This window comes from Rhinatrema bivittatum, chromosome 14 (assembly GCF_901001135.1).
Source record: "Rhinatrema bivittatum chromosome 14, aRhiBiv1.1, whole genome shotgun sequence".
Classification (NCBI taxonomy): domain Eukaryota; kingdom Metazoa; phylum Chordata; class Amphibia; order Gymnophiona; family Rhinatrematidae; genus Rhinatrema; species Rhinatrema bivittatum.
The window spans coordinates 71,807,284-71,827,115 of record NC_042628.1 but is presented as its reverse complement, the minus strand read 5'-3'; the positions used below and the strand labels follow the sequence as shown (position 1 = coordinate 71,827,115).

The 19,832-nt window shown below is 45.6% G+C and overlaps 1 protein-coding gene across 1 annotated transcript; it reads left to right on the top strand.

Moving 5' to 3' along the window:
- The first annotated feature begins 18,283 nt into the window (after window positions 1-18,283).
- LOC115075636 (free fatty acid receptor 2-like) lies at window positions 18,284-19,253 on the top strand. The gene is given in 2 exon segments (XM_029576209.1): window positions 18,284-18,829; window positions 18,831-19,253. Coding segments are annotated over 2 exon segments (969 nt in total).
- The last annotated feature ends 579 nt before the right edge of the window (window positions 19,254-19,832 follow it).

Here is a 19,832-nt window from a genome sequence, read left to right as displayed (position 1 = left end):
TGTGCCCATTACCTTTTGTGAAATAAGGCTTCCTTACCCTATTCCTGAGAATATCTACCATTCTCAGAGCATGACTAGAACTTTCTTTTACCCAGTTATCTTTGAAGGAAAATTAATAACTTCTTTCTTGGCTGCTTTGAATCATAGTGGCCAAGTCAGCCCTGGAGGAGGTTCCATTTGACTTTGAGTAGATAGTTGGTGGGCCAGTTAGCTTGGAGGCAAGTGGTCTGACCCCACCCACAGTCTGAGTCTCAGTGTGCTATGATTGCTAATTGATCTTAGAGCATAAGCCCTAATTGACTATGAAGACTATGATAATGAAAAACTCCTATTGACATGAGGGAATGATTACATACCCTTTCCAACAATACTAAGTCTAAGGGACACTCCATGAAGCTAATAGGTAGCACATTTAAAACAAATCAGAGAAAGTATTTTTTTCAATCAGTGACCAATTAAACTGTGGAATTTGTTGGCAGAGTATGTGGTAAAAGCATTTAGTTTAGCTGAGTTTAAAAAGGATTTGACAAGTTCCTGGAGGAAAAGTTCATAAACTATTACTAACCATTTAGACTTGAGAAAACCGCTATTTATCCCTGGTCATGAGTAAGAAGTATTGAACCTATTCTTTGGGGTGCTTGTGATCTGGATTGGCCAACGTCAGACCCAGTATTCTGGACTTGATGGATCTTTGGCATTTCTTATCTTTTTGTTTAGAGGGTTCAGTTATCTGAAAGTGCCAATGACAGACACCCACCTGCAGGGCCATCACTAGGGGTGAGCAAAAGGGGCAGCTATGCAGGGCAAAAGCCCCTTGTGGGGAAGAAAAATGACTGAAGTGCAAGCACAGGCCAGTAGAGAACAAGAAGAGTGCAGCTCTCCCCCTATCATGCCGGCTGGAAGGGAAGGAGGACTGGGGATCAGAGTGGAGGGAGTGGAAGGAGTCAGGAGTGGGCATTAGGTTCGGCAGAGCTGAATGTGTTTGAATGCTCTGGGTGCTGAAATGCCTGCTTGCAGCTCTGCCCACCTGAGTCAGATATTCTTCTGTAGTGACCATGATTTTAACAGGAATCACAACAATATGAAGGACTGGAAGTGTACTATAGGCATTAAGATGGCACACCCACCCATGTAACCCATCCTGGGCCAGCCCGTGTGTGGGGGTGAATAGGGGTGACCTCCCTGGGGGAGCCCCACACCATCATAGCAGTCCCATCCCCAAAACTATCATTTTCTGTCAGCTTTGGGGCCCTCAGCCATTCCAGGACCCTGCTGCAGTGTGTTTGCCCCGGGCTTCGCACCCTCCTGTGGTCAGCCCTTGACCCCATCCATAGCCAATCATATTAAATGTGCCAAGTCATTTTTAGAAGGAAATGGCTTTGCACACAGGCTGGTGGTGAGCAGACAGCAGGCAGGAAGGTTCATGAACTGAGTTTAATGTCATTCGGCTGCCCTGCAGTGTTTTGCTTTTGCATTAGTTCTCCTCAGGTTTATTCCGCTTTCCATTTAACTCAGTGAGAGGACAAGAAATAGATGGCTTATTGATCTGCTAATACATGGATGTCTCCTTTCAGTGCAGCAGCTCATCACCAGTCAATAGAAACCCCTCGGATCAAAATGTATTGCTGCACCTGCAGCTTATCTTCATTCAGTGCATGCAAAAAGCTGCACACGAATTTGGGCTCCAAACTGATGAAGTTGTCTGTGAAATAAAATGTCCAGCATGTTTTATTCTCATATCTGGGAAGTGCCCAGGTTTGACCAGGAGAGTTTGGGATTCTACATGAATTGTCAAGTCTCCGGGCAAATACCGAAAAGCTCCGGGTAAGAACATAAGAAGTTGCCATATTGAGTCAGATCGAAGGTCCATCAAGTCCCCTATCATGATTCCAACAGTTGCCAATTCAGGTCACAAGTACCTGGCAAGTACCCAAAAAATAAATAAATCCAGATTGGGCCAACTCGAGCACCCAATGCAGAATTGTTCTCAGGTTAGCAGGAAGCAGCAGGAGTGTTCTACCAGCTCGGGCCCACTGACCTCTCTTCCTCCTGCGAGCACGCACAAAGCTGAAGCAGAGTCCTTTCCACCCACGCAGGCCCCAAGGAGCAAGTGAGGTCAGTGGGCCCACGCTAAGCGGAAGCAGTGGGACGACTCCTTTCTACCCACATGGACCTGACGGAGAACGTGAGGCCAGGCAGGCAGAAATAAAAGGACTCCTATCAGTCCACACTGCCACCCTCAGCCTAAGAAGGAAGCACTCGGGCTGAATGGGTGGGAAGGTTAGGCTGGTGCCATTTTGGACGTAGGAAGTGGGAGGGTGCTGGAGTTGGGCCTGGGGAATAGGGAAGACATCTGAGATATGTCTTGGAAAAAGATTATTTTGGACAATTGTGCAATCCTCTGTGCTTACAGTGATTGACTATTGTAATTCACTACTTGTTGGCCTTCCTGTTTCCAACTTTTGTCCACTTCAATTCAGCCGCTCGTCTAATCTCAGGTGGCCATAAATGGGATCATATGTCCCCATTGCTAACTGATCTTCGTTGGCTGCCTGTCAGTAAGCGAGATGATTTCAAAATGTTGATGCCTGCTTTTAAAGGCCTAAAGGTTGAAGGTGCATTCTATTTGGCAACATTCCTTAAAAGATATATAGACACCTGGAATCTGTGGTCCCAAGGAAAATTGTTATTGCTGGTATCCTCTATTAAACCGGCCTGATGAATGGAAACTCATAAATGAGCTTTCTATGCTATCGGACCACTGCATGATGTTTTAAAATTTTGCAAGCAATTGAAAACATTTTTATTTTGTAAATTTTGATAGTATTTGATGTTGCAGTGTTAATTCAATTTTTTTTATTAGCAGTATGGATTGTTCAGGTTAACTTCTTTTTTTTATTTTTGACAACAAGATTTTATTGTATTTTAGATTGCTGTAATCTGCCTAGCACAGGCATCCATTATAGGTGGAATAGAAATCATTTTCAATAAATAAGTAAATAAAATAAATAAGGTAGTCGTGATGACAAATGCAATTGGAAAACAAAATTGGATATCATCTGCGTAGATTCTATAACACAGGCCTTACATTGATATTAGATAAAGTGGCTGATATAGTACTGATCTTTGTGGACCTCCTCCTGATCCCAGGAGCCATTCAGAAGTCATAGAGTTGTAATTAATTTGTTGCAGTCGGTCAGTGAGATAAGATGGAATCAATCAAAACTGTCCCTGTAATACCAATTTCGGAAAGCCTTGCTAATAACACACCATAGTGTTGCACTGGGAGTGGACCCTTGGCCTGGTGCAGGATTGGTTCGGCCCTCTGGTCGGACCCAGAGAGCGCCTGCCAGCAGGAGGCGGAGCATAAGAGGAGACAGAGGCTAGCTGGAGCTTCAACAATAGCAACCCGGGACTCCCTCAGGTTGAGCCCTTGGTTACCCAGACCGTCTGGGTAACCAAGGGTCTCCTTGAGAGAAAGTTCAAGGGAGTGCCCACCACGAACAAGGGTGCGCGGTCGGTGCCAAACAGGGAAGGCCAGAGGTCGCAGGAGGCCAGAAGAGATTGTCCGAGTGTATAGTGAGGATCATGACCAGAGTATCAGTCCAGAGCCAATGCAGGGTTGGTAACAGTTGTCAATCCGGGTGTGGTCAGGTCAGGCAAAGGTCAATTCCAGGCAGCGATCAAGAGTAGTCGGAGTTCAGGCAGAGGTCAGGACAGGCAGCAATGAAAGAGTAGTCGGAGAACAGGCAAAGGTGAAGTCAGGCAGCAATCAAGGAGTAGTCTTAGAACAGGCAGAGGTCAGTGCCATGAGATCAGTCCGAAGGGTACTACCAGGTATGGAGAGACGAAGGAACAGGAGACACTGGAACAGGAGACACTGGAAAGCAGAAGGCAAACTAGAGACACCGGAGTGTACAACCCAATTGCCAAGGCACCGTTCAGGGGAACGGGCCTGGCCTTATAAACACGGGAGCTGTGATGTCATCGGAGGGCAATGGGTAAGGGTTTCCCATGCTGATGCCTTTCAATACTGTCTTTTGGTCAGACGTGTTAAGCTTACTACTCTGTGCTTATGGCCAGGGACACAAGAACACTTAGACTCAGTAAAAAGTATAATATATTTTTTATTAGTCAATATAAGTGTTCTCGGGAGATGCTGGGTACTGGGTGCCCTTCATCTTACAATCTGACCAGCATCTCATCGTATACAGAAAGTGATCCTTGTTTTATAGATAACATTCAAATACAGGGTAGAAGGTTCTAGAGACTTGCATGACTGCCCAAAGGATCATTTACATAAGTTGTGATGTCAACTGCATGATTAAATCATCGCTAACTATCCTGATTGGCTTCCCAGGATGTGTAGCCCATTTCCCATGACTTTCTTTGTTCTGGTAAACTCTTGCTGGTCAAAACAATCAACACGTCTGTAACTGTGTGGATTACAAACTCCTGAGAATAGTGCCTGAAGCTCCCCTGTGGTGACTCTATGAATAGACATCACCTGTCTGGTGCCAGCTTGCCTCCATAGATATCCAGGGACATTCTGCAAGTCACTCAGAGTCCATTCAGCCCAGGCAGGCCAAAGACACGCAGAGGCCTCTGGGAATTTCCTTCTCCATTTTGGTCTTCTGTGTTCAGGCATACTTCTCAGAAGCTGTTTTGTTTCAGGATATCACACATACTGCAAGTTGTGAGTGATTTAAGCAGTAACAAAATGTGGAAAGATTCAACTCTTCACAGGAAGTCACTTCTCTAAATATATCGGTACATACTTCCTGCTAACCTGCCACGTCTGACTCATACTGTCTATAAAACTTATATTACTAAACACGATTTTGTATAAATATTTGTTCACTGAAACCACTATTGGAGGGGATTCATTGTTTACTAGCACAGGAGATGTCAGGTTTGTACTGCTGACTTGAAAGAGTCCGGAGCGGGGAGAATTCCAGTCCCGGTCCCTGAAATAATATTCGGAGCATTTCAGCTGTAAATAATGAAATAATGAAATATTAAGAGAGTGACCAGTGCGACCTGCCAACATCCTTTCCTTTTACCTTGCTTATCTCTCTCTTCTGCTCTCATCTTCATTCTCTTCTCCAATTTCTCCTTTCTATGTTCCCGTTTTCCTTTGAGTTTCTCTCCACTTCTCCCTTTCCGTCCCTGAATCTTCTTCCCCTCCAGCTTCATCTTACCACTTCAGTCTTCCTCTTTATCTCTGTCCCCAGCTCTCTCTTTCCTTCCCGCTGTCTCTCCCTCTCTTCTTACTCACTTCTTTCGTCTCACACTCCCTTCCCTAGAGTTGATCTTTTTTTATTATTACTGACAATTTTTATTGAGAGAAATATGAAGCTGAACAAACAATAAACAGCAGCGTTCAGATACAGCCATAATATACTCTAGAAGAGAAAATACAAACTGTGGTACTAACATGATCCGAAGGTCCGCCAATAAGCTCTCTTCCCTCTCCATTAGTCCCCTCTCTCCCCTTCCCCCCCCCCCGTCCCCCTCCCAACCCTCAGCTAAATCCCACAGAGCATGTTACAAGAATTATTGCCCCTCAATCCCTAGGCCTTATTGCTTTATTGGGGTCCAAGCCCTAAAGAGATGCCAACAAGAATAATAGTAATCATGAGCCCGCCCCCCTAAACCTAACTGTTTCATCATCAGTGTCCAGGTTCTATAAAACGTAGGCAGGGTATCTCGTCTTATGACTGTCAATTTTTCCATATATTGAATTTGTCATAATTTATTAAGTAGCTGAGACTTACTCGGCGTTTCAGTAGATTTCCACTGTGCGGCTACCAACAGGAGAGCTGCTGTCGCAATAAGTATAAACAAAGCCTGCCTCTCATCAGCCAGTTCTGGGTGGGGGAGCCCTAATAGCCAGGTTTCCATCCGGAAGGGGACCCGCACCCCCAGTATCCTCTCTGCAAGCTGCTGACATTCCCCCCAAAAGGATTGTATCTTGGGACAATGCCACCACATATGGATGAATGAGCCTATACGGGAACACTGTCTCCAGCATAAGGGGGAGCCCCTTGGGAGCCAACGAGCCAGTCTAGCTGGTGAATAATGCCATTGATAAAGGAGTTTATAACGATTCTCCATCATTGCCGCTGACATGGAGAACTTCCCTAATGCCCAAAAACACTCATCCCATTGTTCCCTCATGCACGGGGCCCTCATACCCGTTTCCCATGCCGCCAAATGGGTTGCTGCAGCAGACTTCCCGGAGATAAGCAATTGACATGCCTTAGATATACTATTCCGTAATTTGCTAGCTAGAATACAATAGCCCTAAAAAACTGAGTGCCCTTGTTGCAGGTCCTGTTGAACTCCATTGTAAGTAGAAAATGCCATACTTGGGCATAGGCTAGAAAATCCACATTAGGTAGACCAAAGGTCTTCTGTAACTCTGAGAAGGGGATGATCCCATTGGTCCACAACTGCCCCCAGCTTGCAAGGCCACTAGCTTCCCATCTCCAGAAAGTAGTGTTGTTTAACCCTATTGAAAATTCCCTTAAATACCTAATGGAAGATAGGGCTAAGTACGATTTTGAGCCTATGAAAGTTGACTTCCACCTTTTCCAAATCGTAAGTGTGGTCTGTAATCCAGGGGGGGAATAAAGCAAATTCTCGAGGTGTGAAATTTCTTGGCCAAAACATTGTATGAAGGGGAACCCTTCCTGCCAGCGCCTGTTTAATTCCAACCCACTGCTTAATGGAACCCAGATCCAGATCATGGCAGTCTATTACACTCTTAAGCTGAGAGGCTACATAATAATGCAATAGGGACGGTAACCCTAGCCCTCCCTCACACGTAGACCTGTACAAAACCTGTCTTGAAACCCATGGGGACGCCTGTGCCAGATAAAGGAAAACAATTTCCGTTGTAGAGGTTTCAGCTCATGGTTCGGGAGCAAGCAAGGCAACACCTGAAATAGGTATCCAATTTTAGGCAACAGGTTCATTTTAATCGCAGAGATCCCACCAAACCAAGATGACTGCAGCCTCTCCCACCGTTCAAGGTCCCCAATCAGCGATCACACCAGGGGCCGGTAATTCTGTTGCACCAGAGAATCAAAATTCAAACCCAGATTTACTCCTAAATACCTAATGGGGCCCACTGTCCAGTGAAACGGGAATCTCCTCTTGCCCTCTCTTATCAGATCCGCAGGGAATTTAACTGGGAGGGTCTCCGATTTGTCCGGATTAATCCGCAAGCCAGATAGGCTTCCAAATTGTTCTAACTTTGTTATCACTGCTGGCAGCGAGATCATAGGCCTAGACAATGAAAAAATGATGTCATCGGCATATAGTGAAACCTTATATCGCTGTAAGCTAGCTGTAATCCCATACACATCTGCTGCTTGTCTTATTACCGTTGCCAGGGGTTCCAAACTTATAGCCGTATAGCTATGGTTAATCTTTAAACATGCTAGAGGGTCCCTGTATAGCTCCTGCACCCAGGTGGAGAAGGTACCCCCTAAGCCCACCTTTTCCAGTACTGCAAACAAAAAGGGCCAATACACGCGGACGAAGGCCTTTTCTGCGTCGATGGTGAAAAATATTGCTGGCTCGCCCTTAGTTTTGGCTATATGGATCAGGTTACTCAATTTCCTTATATTATCTACTGTCGTCCGGCCCGGCATAAACCTCGCTTGGTCAACATGAATGAGTCTACATATCGTTCCTCACAAACGGAAATCCAGGATTTTAGCCAAAATTTTCAGGTCGATATTTATAAGCGAGATAGGTCTATAGGAGGCACAACTCGTTGGGTCCTTCCCCGGCTTAGGTAATATAGTAATACCCGCTACGTTCCCAAATGGTAAGAGTTGTTCCCCCCCTCCCTGATCATATTAAACATATTCGCCAGCGGGCCTCGCAGCAAAGTTCTAATAAAAGAGGGGGGTAAATCCATCGAGACCAGGGGATTTCTCTAATTTAAAATCTTTTATGGCACTATCCACCTCCAGTTCTGATATCGGTTTTCCCAACTGAAATTGGTCTCCCTTAGACAATGTGGGCATATCTATCTCTGCTAAATCGGAGGAAATATCTTCCCGGGTTGCTTCAGTCTCTGGGGTATATAGTCCCTCGTAAAAGTGCTGGAAGCGAGCACAAATGGCTTCTGGGTCCGTTAGCATTTCTCTGGATGATGTCTTAATATGGTATATCAATTCCTTAACCCTCCTGGATTGCAACTTCCTGACTAAGAGCCTGCTGCTTTTATCTCCAAATTCATAGTATTGTTGTTTTAAAATATCCAGTCTGTATGCTATTTCTTCCTCTCTTTTTTTTATCTGCCTAACTGGGAAGGACCCCGGATATTGTTTATCGACATTCCAACCCTCCTAGTTCAATCAATAGAGCTTCCCTCCGGGCCCTCTTCTGTTTCTTGTGGTATACACCTAGACTAATTAAATGATCCCGGATTACAGCCTTCATGCCCTCCCAGACAGAGATTGATGACGCCTCGTCCCCTTCATTTAGGCTGAAATAGTCCTCTATAACCTCCCCTAAGCAATCTTGATATTCTTTCACCTTCAAAAGGTAATCATTTAATCTCCACGTCCAGTATATTGGGGCATGGTCTGACCAGGTTATTCGCTCAATATCTTGTTATCTGTTGTGCCCGTACAGGCAACTAAATCCTTAGGGCCGGATTTTAAAAAGGTTACGCGCGTAAATCCGGAGAATTTTCAAAAGGCCTTGCGACGGGCGTAAAGCCCTGAGACGGTGTGTAAGTCCCGGGGCTTTACTAAAGGGGTGGGGGCGGGGCGGTGCAGGATGGGGTCAGAGGCTCCTAGGCAGAGCAGCCATTTGCCGCTGAGCTTAGGATCACGCGCCAGAGGCAGGCACAAAAGGTAAATTAAAAATTTGGGGGGGGGGGGGGGGTTAGGGTAGGGCTAGGGGGAGGAAAGTTTAGGGGAAGGGGTGGGAAGGTCAGGATAGGGGGAAGGGAAGTTCCCTTCCAGGCTGCTCCGATTTGCGGCTCGGCGCGCGCAAGGTGCATAATTGTGCACCCCCTTGCGTGCGCCAACCCCCGATTTTATAACATGCGCGCGCCTGCCTCTGCGCCTTAAGTGAGTCTCCTGGACAAAAGCTATTGTTGCTTTTAATCTGGTAAGTTCTTTAAACAGCATTTCCCTTTTATAAGGAGAATTCAGCCCCTTTAGATTTCTGCCATCCGCCAATTGGGCACCTCGACTTCTCACTCCCATGTTAGGTTCCCTTATGCGCATTCTACCACTGTTTATCTTAAGCCCCCCAGTTCTAAGAACCGAACTGGCACACTTAGTAGACCTGAACCACACCCCCCTACATTGTTGTCAGGGCCGGTGCAAGGGTATTAGGCACCCTAGGCAAACCTTACAGCCTGGCACCCCCTCCCCCCACCTCCCCATACACAATTTTAAATTATGCATTTATAACAACATATTTTACATGAAAAGTGACATTCTGGGGTAAAATTAATATCTACGTTATTGTGATAATTTCATGCACTGTTGTGATGCCAACAAGAAAACTTTGCATCTTGGAATTCATATGGCATCACACCTATTGTGATATATTTCAGCATGGTCCTCCCGTATCAACACAGCACTATCTGCCAACACTCAAAGAATAACAACCCCACCTATGAAAAAGAATACCACAAATATTACACCAGAATCTAAAATATCAATACATCTCCTATCAGGAAAACAGAACAGGCCAAACTACTACAGATCCCTACAGAGAAACCACATGCTAAAAGAATGCTTCATCTCAGTCTTTGCATGCAGAACACAAACCCTCACCAAAATGCAGAATAAAGCCACATAAAGTATAAATAGAAATGTGCGGACAAAAACTGAACTGTAAAACGCATCACGCCAGACTCTACATTGCACAATGGAAAAACAAAAATCACCATTCCTCATGAAACAATCAATAAAATCAAGATATATAAATCATTAATCATAATATTAAAATCATACTAATAAAATAATTTCAAAACAGCTGATGAATAGAATAACCAGGCCCTAAACACCAATACACCTCCCATTAGGAAAACGGAAAAAGCCAAGCTGTTATAGATTCCCACACAGAAATAATTGTAAAATTATATGAAAAAATGTTTCAAAACAGCTGATGAACAGAACATCATCTAACAATTAAAAACTCTTAAAAATTATTGAACATTCTTCAAACACCAATAAAATATTTCAAAACAGCAGACACATCACATACTACTCAATAATTAAAATGATAGTTAATCAAGAAAAATGAACTTAAAAAGCCACCTTTACTTACTCTCTCCAGCAGTTCTCCTACTCCTTTCCCTTGCAGGCCATACCAGAAGCAGCAGTAGCTACTGAAGCTGTCCTCACGGTCCTCTTCCTTAGGGACCACAACCAGTCTCTTCTCTCTCACACACACACACCAGTCACACCCTCAGGACCAGTTTCTGTCTCTCACACACCAACCATCTCCCCAACCAGTCTCTTTCTTTCTCACACACACACAAGCACACACATATCAGTCATCTCCCTGATCAGTCTCTCTCACATAAACACACTTCACCTCTCTGGCCAGTCTCTCTCAATCACACAATGCTCTCACTCTCTCTTACTTACACAGGCTTTCAATCACACACATGCTCTCTCAGCCAGCCAAAAACATGCTCCATCTCTCTCTCGTACATGCACATTGACACACACACAAGCACCCTCCCTGACTCACATATACACCACACACATACAGAAGCACCTTCCCAGTCTCACATACATGAAGCACCCTCCCTGTCTCACATTCACATTCCACTCTCACAGAAGCACCATTTCTTTCTCACATACACACCCCATACACACACATACAGAAGCACCATTCCTTTCTCATATACACACCACCCACACACACAAGCACCCTTCCGATCTCAAATACACACACACACACAAAGGCCCCCAGCTGAACAGCTCATCTTCTGCCCGCCAGCCTGGTCTCCGGCGGCGGCTAACAGTACCGATCTTCATTTCTTTGGCCCCTGCCGGCCTGGTCTCCAGCGGTGGCTAGCAGCGATGGTCTTCTTTTCTTCGGCCCCGCCGGCTGCGAGTAACTCGCGACACACCTGCTGGTGCGTGGTGAGTTACTCGCAGCACACACACTCACACACACACACACACACACACTTTCTCCTTCCCCCTCTTCGATCCCCCCTTCACTCTCTTCCCTCTGTTCAGGAGCCTTTCCTCCCTAGGATCCTTTCTCCATCTTCCTCTTCTTAGATCTCCTCCCCTATCTCCAAATCTTTACACCCCTACCCCTTTCCTCTACCCCCCTCCTCCTTTCCCAACACTGATCACTAAGACTGTCCCTCACCCCCCTCCCACACAAATAAATTCACACAGAAATGTCAGAAAATGTCTATTTTTATAAAGTAAAATACAAATTTATATTCATATGCAAATCTATACAAATGTACCACAGAACTTTCCAACTCTTGCCGTAGAATCTTCCCATGAGACATTCACCTGGGGGTCATTTTAGACAACGGATTCAGCCTCAACAAATTCGTTAATAACACAACAAAAGAATGTTTCTTTAAACTACAGACCTTAAAGAAACTAAAGCCACTCCTGCTATACAGAGACTTCCGCATGGTACTTCAAGCCATCATACTTCCCAAACTGGACTACTGTAACTCCCTCCTACTAGGCCTACCAGCATGCACCACCAAACCACTTCAGATGGTCCTAAATGCCTCTGCAAGAATCCTCTCAAACGCCAAAAAAAGAGACCACATCACTCCAATCCTTCATCACCTCCACTGGCTTCCGATTAAATACAGGATCCAATTCAAGTCCATAATGATGATACACAAGGCACTACACAACATAGCTCCTCTCAACTTAACTTTTCAAATTCAGCTACACACCTCCATGAAACCGACGCGAAGTGCGTATCAGAACAGACTAATCACCCAACCGGCTAAATCCTCCCTGAGGAAACGCGCGCTTTCCACAGCGGGCCCTTCACTATGGAACTCGCTACCTCCAGACCTCCGCCTTGAACCTGACCACGCTACATTCAAAAAGAAACTTAAGACTTGGTTGTTTAAACAAGCATTCCCAGAAAGCTAAAAGCAGGAAGAAAGTCATGTTTCAGACTATTCGCTCTCTCCCCATCCCACAGCATATAACTTCACAAAGAGACCAGTTGAAATAATCGGGTCATTTATTTAGCTTATACCTTTATAATCATATATATTATATTCAATCATGTTAGAACCTTATAACCACGCTATTTATTTATTAGGTATTATTTATTAACTGTCAGCAATATATACTAATTCGTTAATTTAATTAATATGTTCAATGTTCAATGTTTATGTTCAATGTTCAATGTCCAATGTTAATTAATATGTTCAATGTTCAATGTAAACCGCTAAATGAAGCGATAGTTCTTGTTTCTTGTAAACCGGGGTGATATGTATTTTATACAGGAACCTCCGGTATATAAACCCTATAAATAAAATAAATAAAATAAATGAGGTGCACGAGAAACTGGGGTCTGTGACTATGGGTAATGCACTGATCAGTGCTGTGATAAAAGAAGGCACTATTCTATTCTACAGCCCAGATGCTGTGGAAAATTCATTGATCGGTGCTGTGATCGATGAATCCACTTCCACAGCACAGATGGGTGAGGAGGGATGATGCTGGAGCAGTCAGGATATTTCCGTCTAGCTTTGTAGTTCCACGGGCTATGATGGGTCAATGCAGCAGCTGCAGCTGCAGCCCCCTCCTGCACAAACATTAACTTTCTGAGCACTGAACCTTCCTGGCTGCAGGCCTTCGGCAGTAAGTGAGATAAAGAGGCACTGACAGGTCTTGGAACCAAATCCTCAAGTGTAAAGGTCCTCGCTACTGCATGTCAATTTATTATCCTCTTAACCAGACAGATGTAAAAAGAAGCAGAGCCAGCTTTCAACACTGAGCTGCAGCAAGGCCAAATGAATGGCTGTTTATGCGACTGCACAAATCCATCCTGGAAGCTGGCAGACGAGGAGTTTTATGATGGCAGGACACGTGTCTGAGCGCTTACTACTTGGGCTTTTATTCCATTCCTTTCCTCTGCCCAAAAAGGAAACCAAAGCTAGGTAGTCACTTTCCTTTAAACAGGAAATACTTCCATAAGAAGGGACATGAGGAACTGAGCTTCTGAGGGGGGACGTTCTTATCTTCCCATCAATATTAAATCATGAGAGAAATGTCATGCAGCAGCTGCCATGCAAGTCAGGATGTCCCGTGGAAGTGTCCACCTGATTGTTATCACGAAATGATGGGGTACAATAGCATTGCTTCTGCTTTCCTCAATTCCCCTGCTCACAACTGCCCAACATAGGGTAATCCCTATCCCTCTTCCCCCACGCTCCCCAAGAAAAACCGAACCATCAAGTGACCTAGATAAAATTAGAGTCCCCCCAATCCCCATCTCCCCCTTACACTAGGGCAAGGCAAGGTCTTAAGGTTCGGCAGGCCTGGATTTATCAATAGGCCCTCTAGGCCTGTGTCTAGGGCAGCAGAAACCTGGGGCTGGCTGAAGATGTGCTGCCTTTCAGTTGTGCTGAATCTCACTCAGCAGAAGACAGCGCTCTCCTTCCTGAACCAGCACCTCCCTTCCAGGCAGCATGCAGGGAACAGGAGAACCTGCAGCAGAGCAAAGATGGATCATCTTGGGGAGACTAGGAAGGACTGAATATAGATCATTGGAGGGTGGGAAGAGAGGCTGGAGGATGAGAGGGGGATTGGTTAGAGGGCATAGGTCTGTGGAAGAGGGAGAAGGGATTGTGTGCTTGTGTGTGTGTGTGTATGTCATATTGGGTGGGGTGTTAGAGAGGGGCCTGCAAGGAGGAATAGGATTGGAGCATGGTAGGGACACCTCTCTTCTCTCCTACCCACCCACTGCAATTCAAATCGTCCCTCCTTTGCTCTTGGATTGTCTCCCCCAGATCCTGGAACCTCCCTTCCTTCCTTCTTTCCTTCATATCTCTCCCTTCTCTCCAGATTCTGAAACCCACTCCCTAATCCCTCCTCTCCTTTCTCAATCCAAGAACTTTCCTCTCTCTGTTGAATTTAGACTTCGTGGACCCTTGAGCCGGCTTGGACAGGTGATGGCGCACTGTGTGAGGACCTACAGTGGAGGTCAAAGCCGGGAGGCAGTACGGAGCAGGAGACCGGTTGAGTCTTCACCACTGGAAGCTGAAGTCCCCCCAGGAGGAGCCCTTGAGGACCCAGGCCGCTTGGACTTATGTGCGGTCTCCTGTGGGTGAGTCTTGAAGAGGAATCCAGGAATCCTGAGGAGTACCGAAGCTGAAGCCAGGAGACCAACTGGAACTTCACCCCTGGAAGCCTGAGGTCCCCCCCAGGAGGAGCCCACGAGGGCCCGAGCCGCTTGGACTTAGGCGAGGCCTCCTGGATGAAGCGGAACAGGACACCAAGAGCAAGTAAAAAAATACGGACCAGAACCTGAAGGCAGAAGCCAGAGGACGAGCCGAAGTCAGAAGCCAGAGGATAAGCTGAAGTCAGAAGCCAGTGGACGAGCTGAAGTCAAAAGCCAAAGACAGGAACCAGGAACAGCAACTAGCCCCTCTGGAACAGAGAGAACCTCGTTGCAAGGCGAGGAACAGTACTTCGGGGGTGGAGCCGCAGGTTCCCGCGCTGGTCCCTTTAAAAGCAGAGCCCCAGCATGTGCGCGCGCCTAGAGGGGCAGAGCTGGAGGACGTTGGCGGTGTCTCCCTTGCGGAGGGAGCGCCGCAAAGCAAAGCCAGCCAGGCCTGAGCAGGCTTCACAGATGCCGCTGCTGCCGCGAGGCAACATGCAGTAAGTGGGGAGCCGGCCCGCGGGGGTCCACGGGTCGGAGGTGCAGCACTCTCCCCCTCCTCTTACCCATCACAGATTCCTAATCTTCCTCAAACCTAGTCCTCCCCCTTTCTCCTCCCCCTAGTCCTAATCTCCATCCCTTCCCCTCCCCATCCCTGTCTCTTCCCTGTACTGATACTTGAGATCACTTTTCTTCACCCTATAAAAATAATATACAATTATACTAAGCATAGTGTAAAACTACTTTATTTTTATAATGTAATATAAAAAAGGGAAATGTTTGTCAATTTGCTTCTGAATATTTACATTTTTGCCTTAACAGAATCCCTGAGCTGCCACAGGAAACTAGGGGATTGCACCTTAGATCTTCTGCTCCCTGTTGACCAACCTCGGAGACTGGGGGAGTGATAAAGAGCAACAGCACCATTGGTGCCTAGGGGGCGCCGAAACCCTAAATGCATCACTGGTGGAGATCCAGTTGGAAATCTCCCAAGGCTTAGATGTTACAACCTCAGCTGACCTCTCAAGGAGAGAAACCTGATGTTCCAGTTCTGCTTACAGCCCTCTATCACCTTCCACCAGTGTGCAGAGGAGTGGAAAAAAACCTCCACATTAAGAAAAAGGGGAAAATATCAAAATATCTCATGCCGGGTAGTGCTTCCTCTAGGGAGTAGAAGAGTTGCTTACAGGTCTCCAACCCCTGCTTTCAGGATTAGGGAGGATGTCCCTCTAAAAAGTACAGGGTATTCCCCAGAATAAGAAAAACTAATCCAAAAGCTGACCAGAATTTACAAAGTCTCTCTCCAAGAGGGGGAGGTAGACCCTCTCAGACAGGGAGTGTACTAATGAGGCATCTCTTCTAAATGCAAGAAAAAACACTAAGGTGTGTTAGTGGGCCCAACTCAGCAGGGAGAAAGTAAAATAGCTCCTTATTCCTCAAAACCTACCTCACAATGACCACACACTGTCGACCTCTAGCTCTGTCTTATGCCCCTGGGATATCCAATCACAGTCAGCTCAGTGGAGAGACTGAAAGAGAATGGAAAATCCCAATGCTGTTACTAGTCCTGATGGTAAGGGACCTAGGGCAATCAAGTGATGTACCGAAGAGTTGGCCACAATGGCAACACAGTCTGACAATTAGTAAACCTGGAAATAAATATAGAAAACAATTAAAACAATCATATGATCTAAGGTTAGCATAACTGAGCCTTCCTTTCCCCCCCCCCCCCCCTTGCAGGAAAGGTGAGCTATTTTATTCTACAACAACACTTCCTGATTTCAAAGGACAAAACAAAATATCCCAATCACGACAGAAACATCATCCCCAGACTGCTTTGACTCTGGAGAGGTAACACTTCTATTAAGGAACAATATAAATGGAAAAGGAAGTGGAACTGGAGAAGGGAATTGCGCTGAGGAATTGCGGAACACGAATTAATGATTTCAGAATTAACCGAGCTGAAGAAGAGAGTAAACTTTTCGAAAGTTCATCACAGGTGTCCAGTAGAAATGTATCATCTACAGCTGACCTTATTTCTGCCTATCCAAGTGGACCGACATGGCCTTTCTTCAAGATTACATTCTGTGAATTACTCATGTCCTCTATGTCTGCTTAATGAATTCCTGGTTCCCAGGGCCAAAGAGACCTGTTTCTACCGTTCTTCCTCATGCAATATTCTATTAAGGAACAATATAAATGGAAAAGGAAGTGGAACTGCAGAAGGGAATTGCGTTGAGGAATTGCGGAACACGAACTAATGATTTCAGAATTAACCGAGCTGAAGAAGAGAGTAAACGCTTCTCTGCTCTGCTGACGGCGGCATAAACAGAGCTGGCCGAGTAGTATCAGATTCAGCTCTAGGACTGCATGGTAATGAAGCAGAAGGCAGCAACCTCATAAGATTCAGTTTGGGTTTTTTTCCAATGGTTTGCGTATTCAAGACATAGTTTGACAAAGAGTTGAAAGGGACTCAGTTACTTCACTTTATCAAGTATCTGTGGGAGTTTTGGGCTGATTAAACGCCTGCACTGGCTGATACAGATCCAGATAACTTTATTGTTATGACAATTTTACATGTGTTACCAAAGCAATGCACAGAATGGTTAAAATAAAAAGGGGAAGAGATGCTCTATAGTTTGGTCAGGAAAATTAGTGTATTTACATTTATTCGATAGAAACCAGATCCTACCAATCGGCGAAAGACATTCTTGTGTACTGCTCTCACATTGGCAAAAAAACTCATTTTGATGTTTTGGAAGGACGATGAACTACCTACTTTTCACCTATGGAAGGGATTTTTATGCTGCCATGCATCTTTTGAAATATTGGGGAAAAAAAGACTGATGGAACCATAAGAATGTTGAATTCAACGTGGTTATTTTCACTTGTGGAACATTGTGCATAGAACTTGATTTTAAATTGCTTGATTTTTCATGGCTGTTGATTTGCTCTTTTGCCATGGGTTAAAAGCACCCTTGGACTTTGACTCAATGCAGAGAGTTTGAAAATTGTCCTCATTATGCCCAAAAAATAGAAAGTAGACCTAGGAATATGATCAAAAGAGGAAGGCATTACCCAAGCACAGTCAAGCTGAGATTTCCAGTGATATATTTGCTGCTACTACTTTGATTAGATTAGAAGTACCAAACTGGATCAGAGCACAGATCCATCCAGCAGGGCCAGTGCAAGAGTATTTGGCACCCCAGGCAAACCGTCTGTCATGTATCTCCTATCCTCAGCTTACCTATTGGTGGCAGCTCCAGCACAGTGCTCCCTTCTTTGGCTTTCCCCCTCTGGTCCTCGTGCTAGTGGGATTTTGGCACCCCTGAAATATTGGCGCTCTAGGTGACCGCCTCGTTTGCCTAATGGAAGCACCAGCCCTGCTGATCACACAGCAGAGGCTTAGAGGAAGTGAGCAGGAAGCAGCACGGGTAGCGCTGACTATCCCCTGTCACGCCCTTCCCATTTCCAGCAGTCCTGCTTTAGGGATGCACTGATCACTAAGGCCTGGATTCTCTAAGGTTGCAGACCTTAGAGAATCCAGGCGGTAACGGGGTGAAACTGGCGGTGATAAGGGTCTTTACCTTTCGCTGCCAGCGATGTCTCTGCAGCGTCGGCCCCGGAGCCGCCCCCAACTCCTCCTCTTCTGGGGCCGACTCCGCCCCGATTTAGGGATCGTACGCGAAAAGGGAATTTTTGCGTGCGAGAAGTCCCTTTTCGTGTGCGATCCCTTTAGAGAATGACCCCCTAAGTGTTGTGTATAATAGTGTTAGACTGTGCTAGCTTGTAAAAATCTGTCTAACGCCTTGAAATCCAGTCATGCTGCTGCCTAGCATTTAGGTGATGCTATTTTGTTACATACTAACTCGTATATCCTCTTTTTCATCCTTCAGGAGTCAGAATGAATACTAGCATTCATGACAATGCGATCATGTCCATCTATATTTTGACCTTTTTGACTGGGCTGCCTTCCAACCTCTTGGCCTTCTATGCCTTCTTGCTAAAAGTCCGCCAGAAGCAAAGCCCTGTGGACATCCTTCTGCTCAATCTGACTGTCTCAGACCTAGTGCTCTTGACTTTCCTTCCAATGAAGATGAAGGAGGCTGCGTCTGGGATGCTGTGGACCATGCCTCAGTTTCTCTGCCCACTGACTGGATTTTGCTACTACAGCAGCATCTATATCAGCACTTTGTTCCTCACGGCTGTCAGTGTGGAGCGCTACTTGGGTGTGGCGTACCCCATCAAGTATAAGATGAACTGGAAGCCAGAGTATGCTCTTGTAGCCAGCTTTTTCTTCTGGTTAATTGTTTGCATCCACTGCAGCACAATCTACATCGTTCAGTACAATGTACCCAGCCATATCAACCCCAACACCACCAGCAATATCTCAAAGTGTTATGAGGTCTTCAGCGAAAAACAACTCAACATCCTACTCCCTGTCAGGCTAAGAGATGTGCCTTGTGCTATTTGTAGTTCCTTTTATCATCACCCTCTTCTGCTACATCAACTTTGTGAAGATCTTGATGTTTCTACCCAACATCCAGGCCCAGAAGAAGCAGAGGGCCATTGGACTGGCTGTGGCCACTCTCTGCAACTTCATTATCTGTTTCTTCCCCTACAACATGTCACATGTTGTGGGGTACATACAGAACAAAAGCCCTGACTGGAGGGTCTACACACTACTGCTCAGTACCTTCAATGCCACATTGGATCCCATCATCTTCTACTTCTCCTCCACTGCTGTCCGCAGGACCTTCATAGACTGCTTCTCCAGTGTCCTCAACAAGCTGCATGCCTTGATGCCCTGCCACCGACTCTGCCTAGTACTCAATAAGATAGAAAGGGGAAGGGAGGAGCAGTCTTCTACTTGATGGAAAGGGGATAAAATGTAATGTGTCTTGGAGTTTTTGAGTTAACGCCCAGTTAGCCACCCAAGTGGTGAAGGGCACCAGGAGAATGGGTATAAATTCATGAATGGTGGGAAGGTGGGCTCAGAGCCAGGTCACCATGTCATGGCTAGTAAGGTAGGTCTTGATGCCAGGATCCGAGTGATGCCTTGCTTTGGATGGGATTACCAGATATCTTCAGCCACGAATAAGTAATGGATCATATCTGAGAGCTATTGGCTCTGTAAGAACTTTGGGTTCTCAGAAGCTTCTCCACCTCTTCTTAATGCTTCAGTTCCAATTCTACAATCTAATTGTGGGTATCTACAGCACCCAGTAGACCTCTGGATATAATAGGCATATCTATTTTCAATCTTAAAACTAAGCTTCCAAAGCACTTTGAATAATGACATTTCCAAGGATACAAATAATTTACCTACATAGACATGGATGCTGCCTGCTATTATTCTTAGTGTAAAGTCAGAGATTATGATTGTATTGTATATTTTCAAATTTAAGTAATGAAACTCCAACCTGGGAATCCTGGGAGCAATCTTACAACAA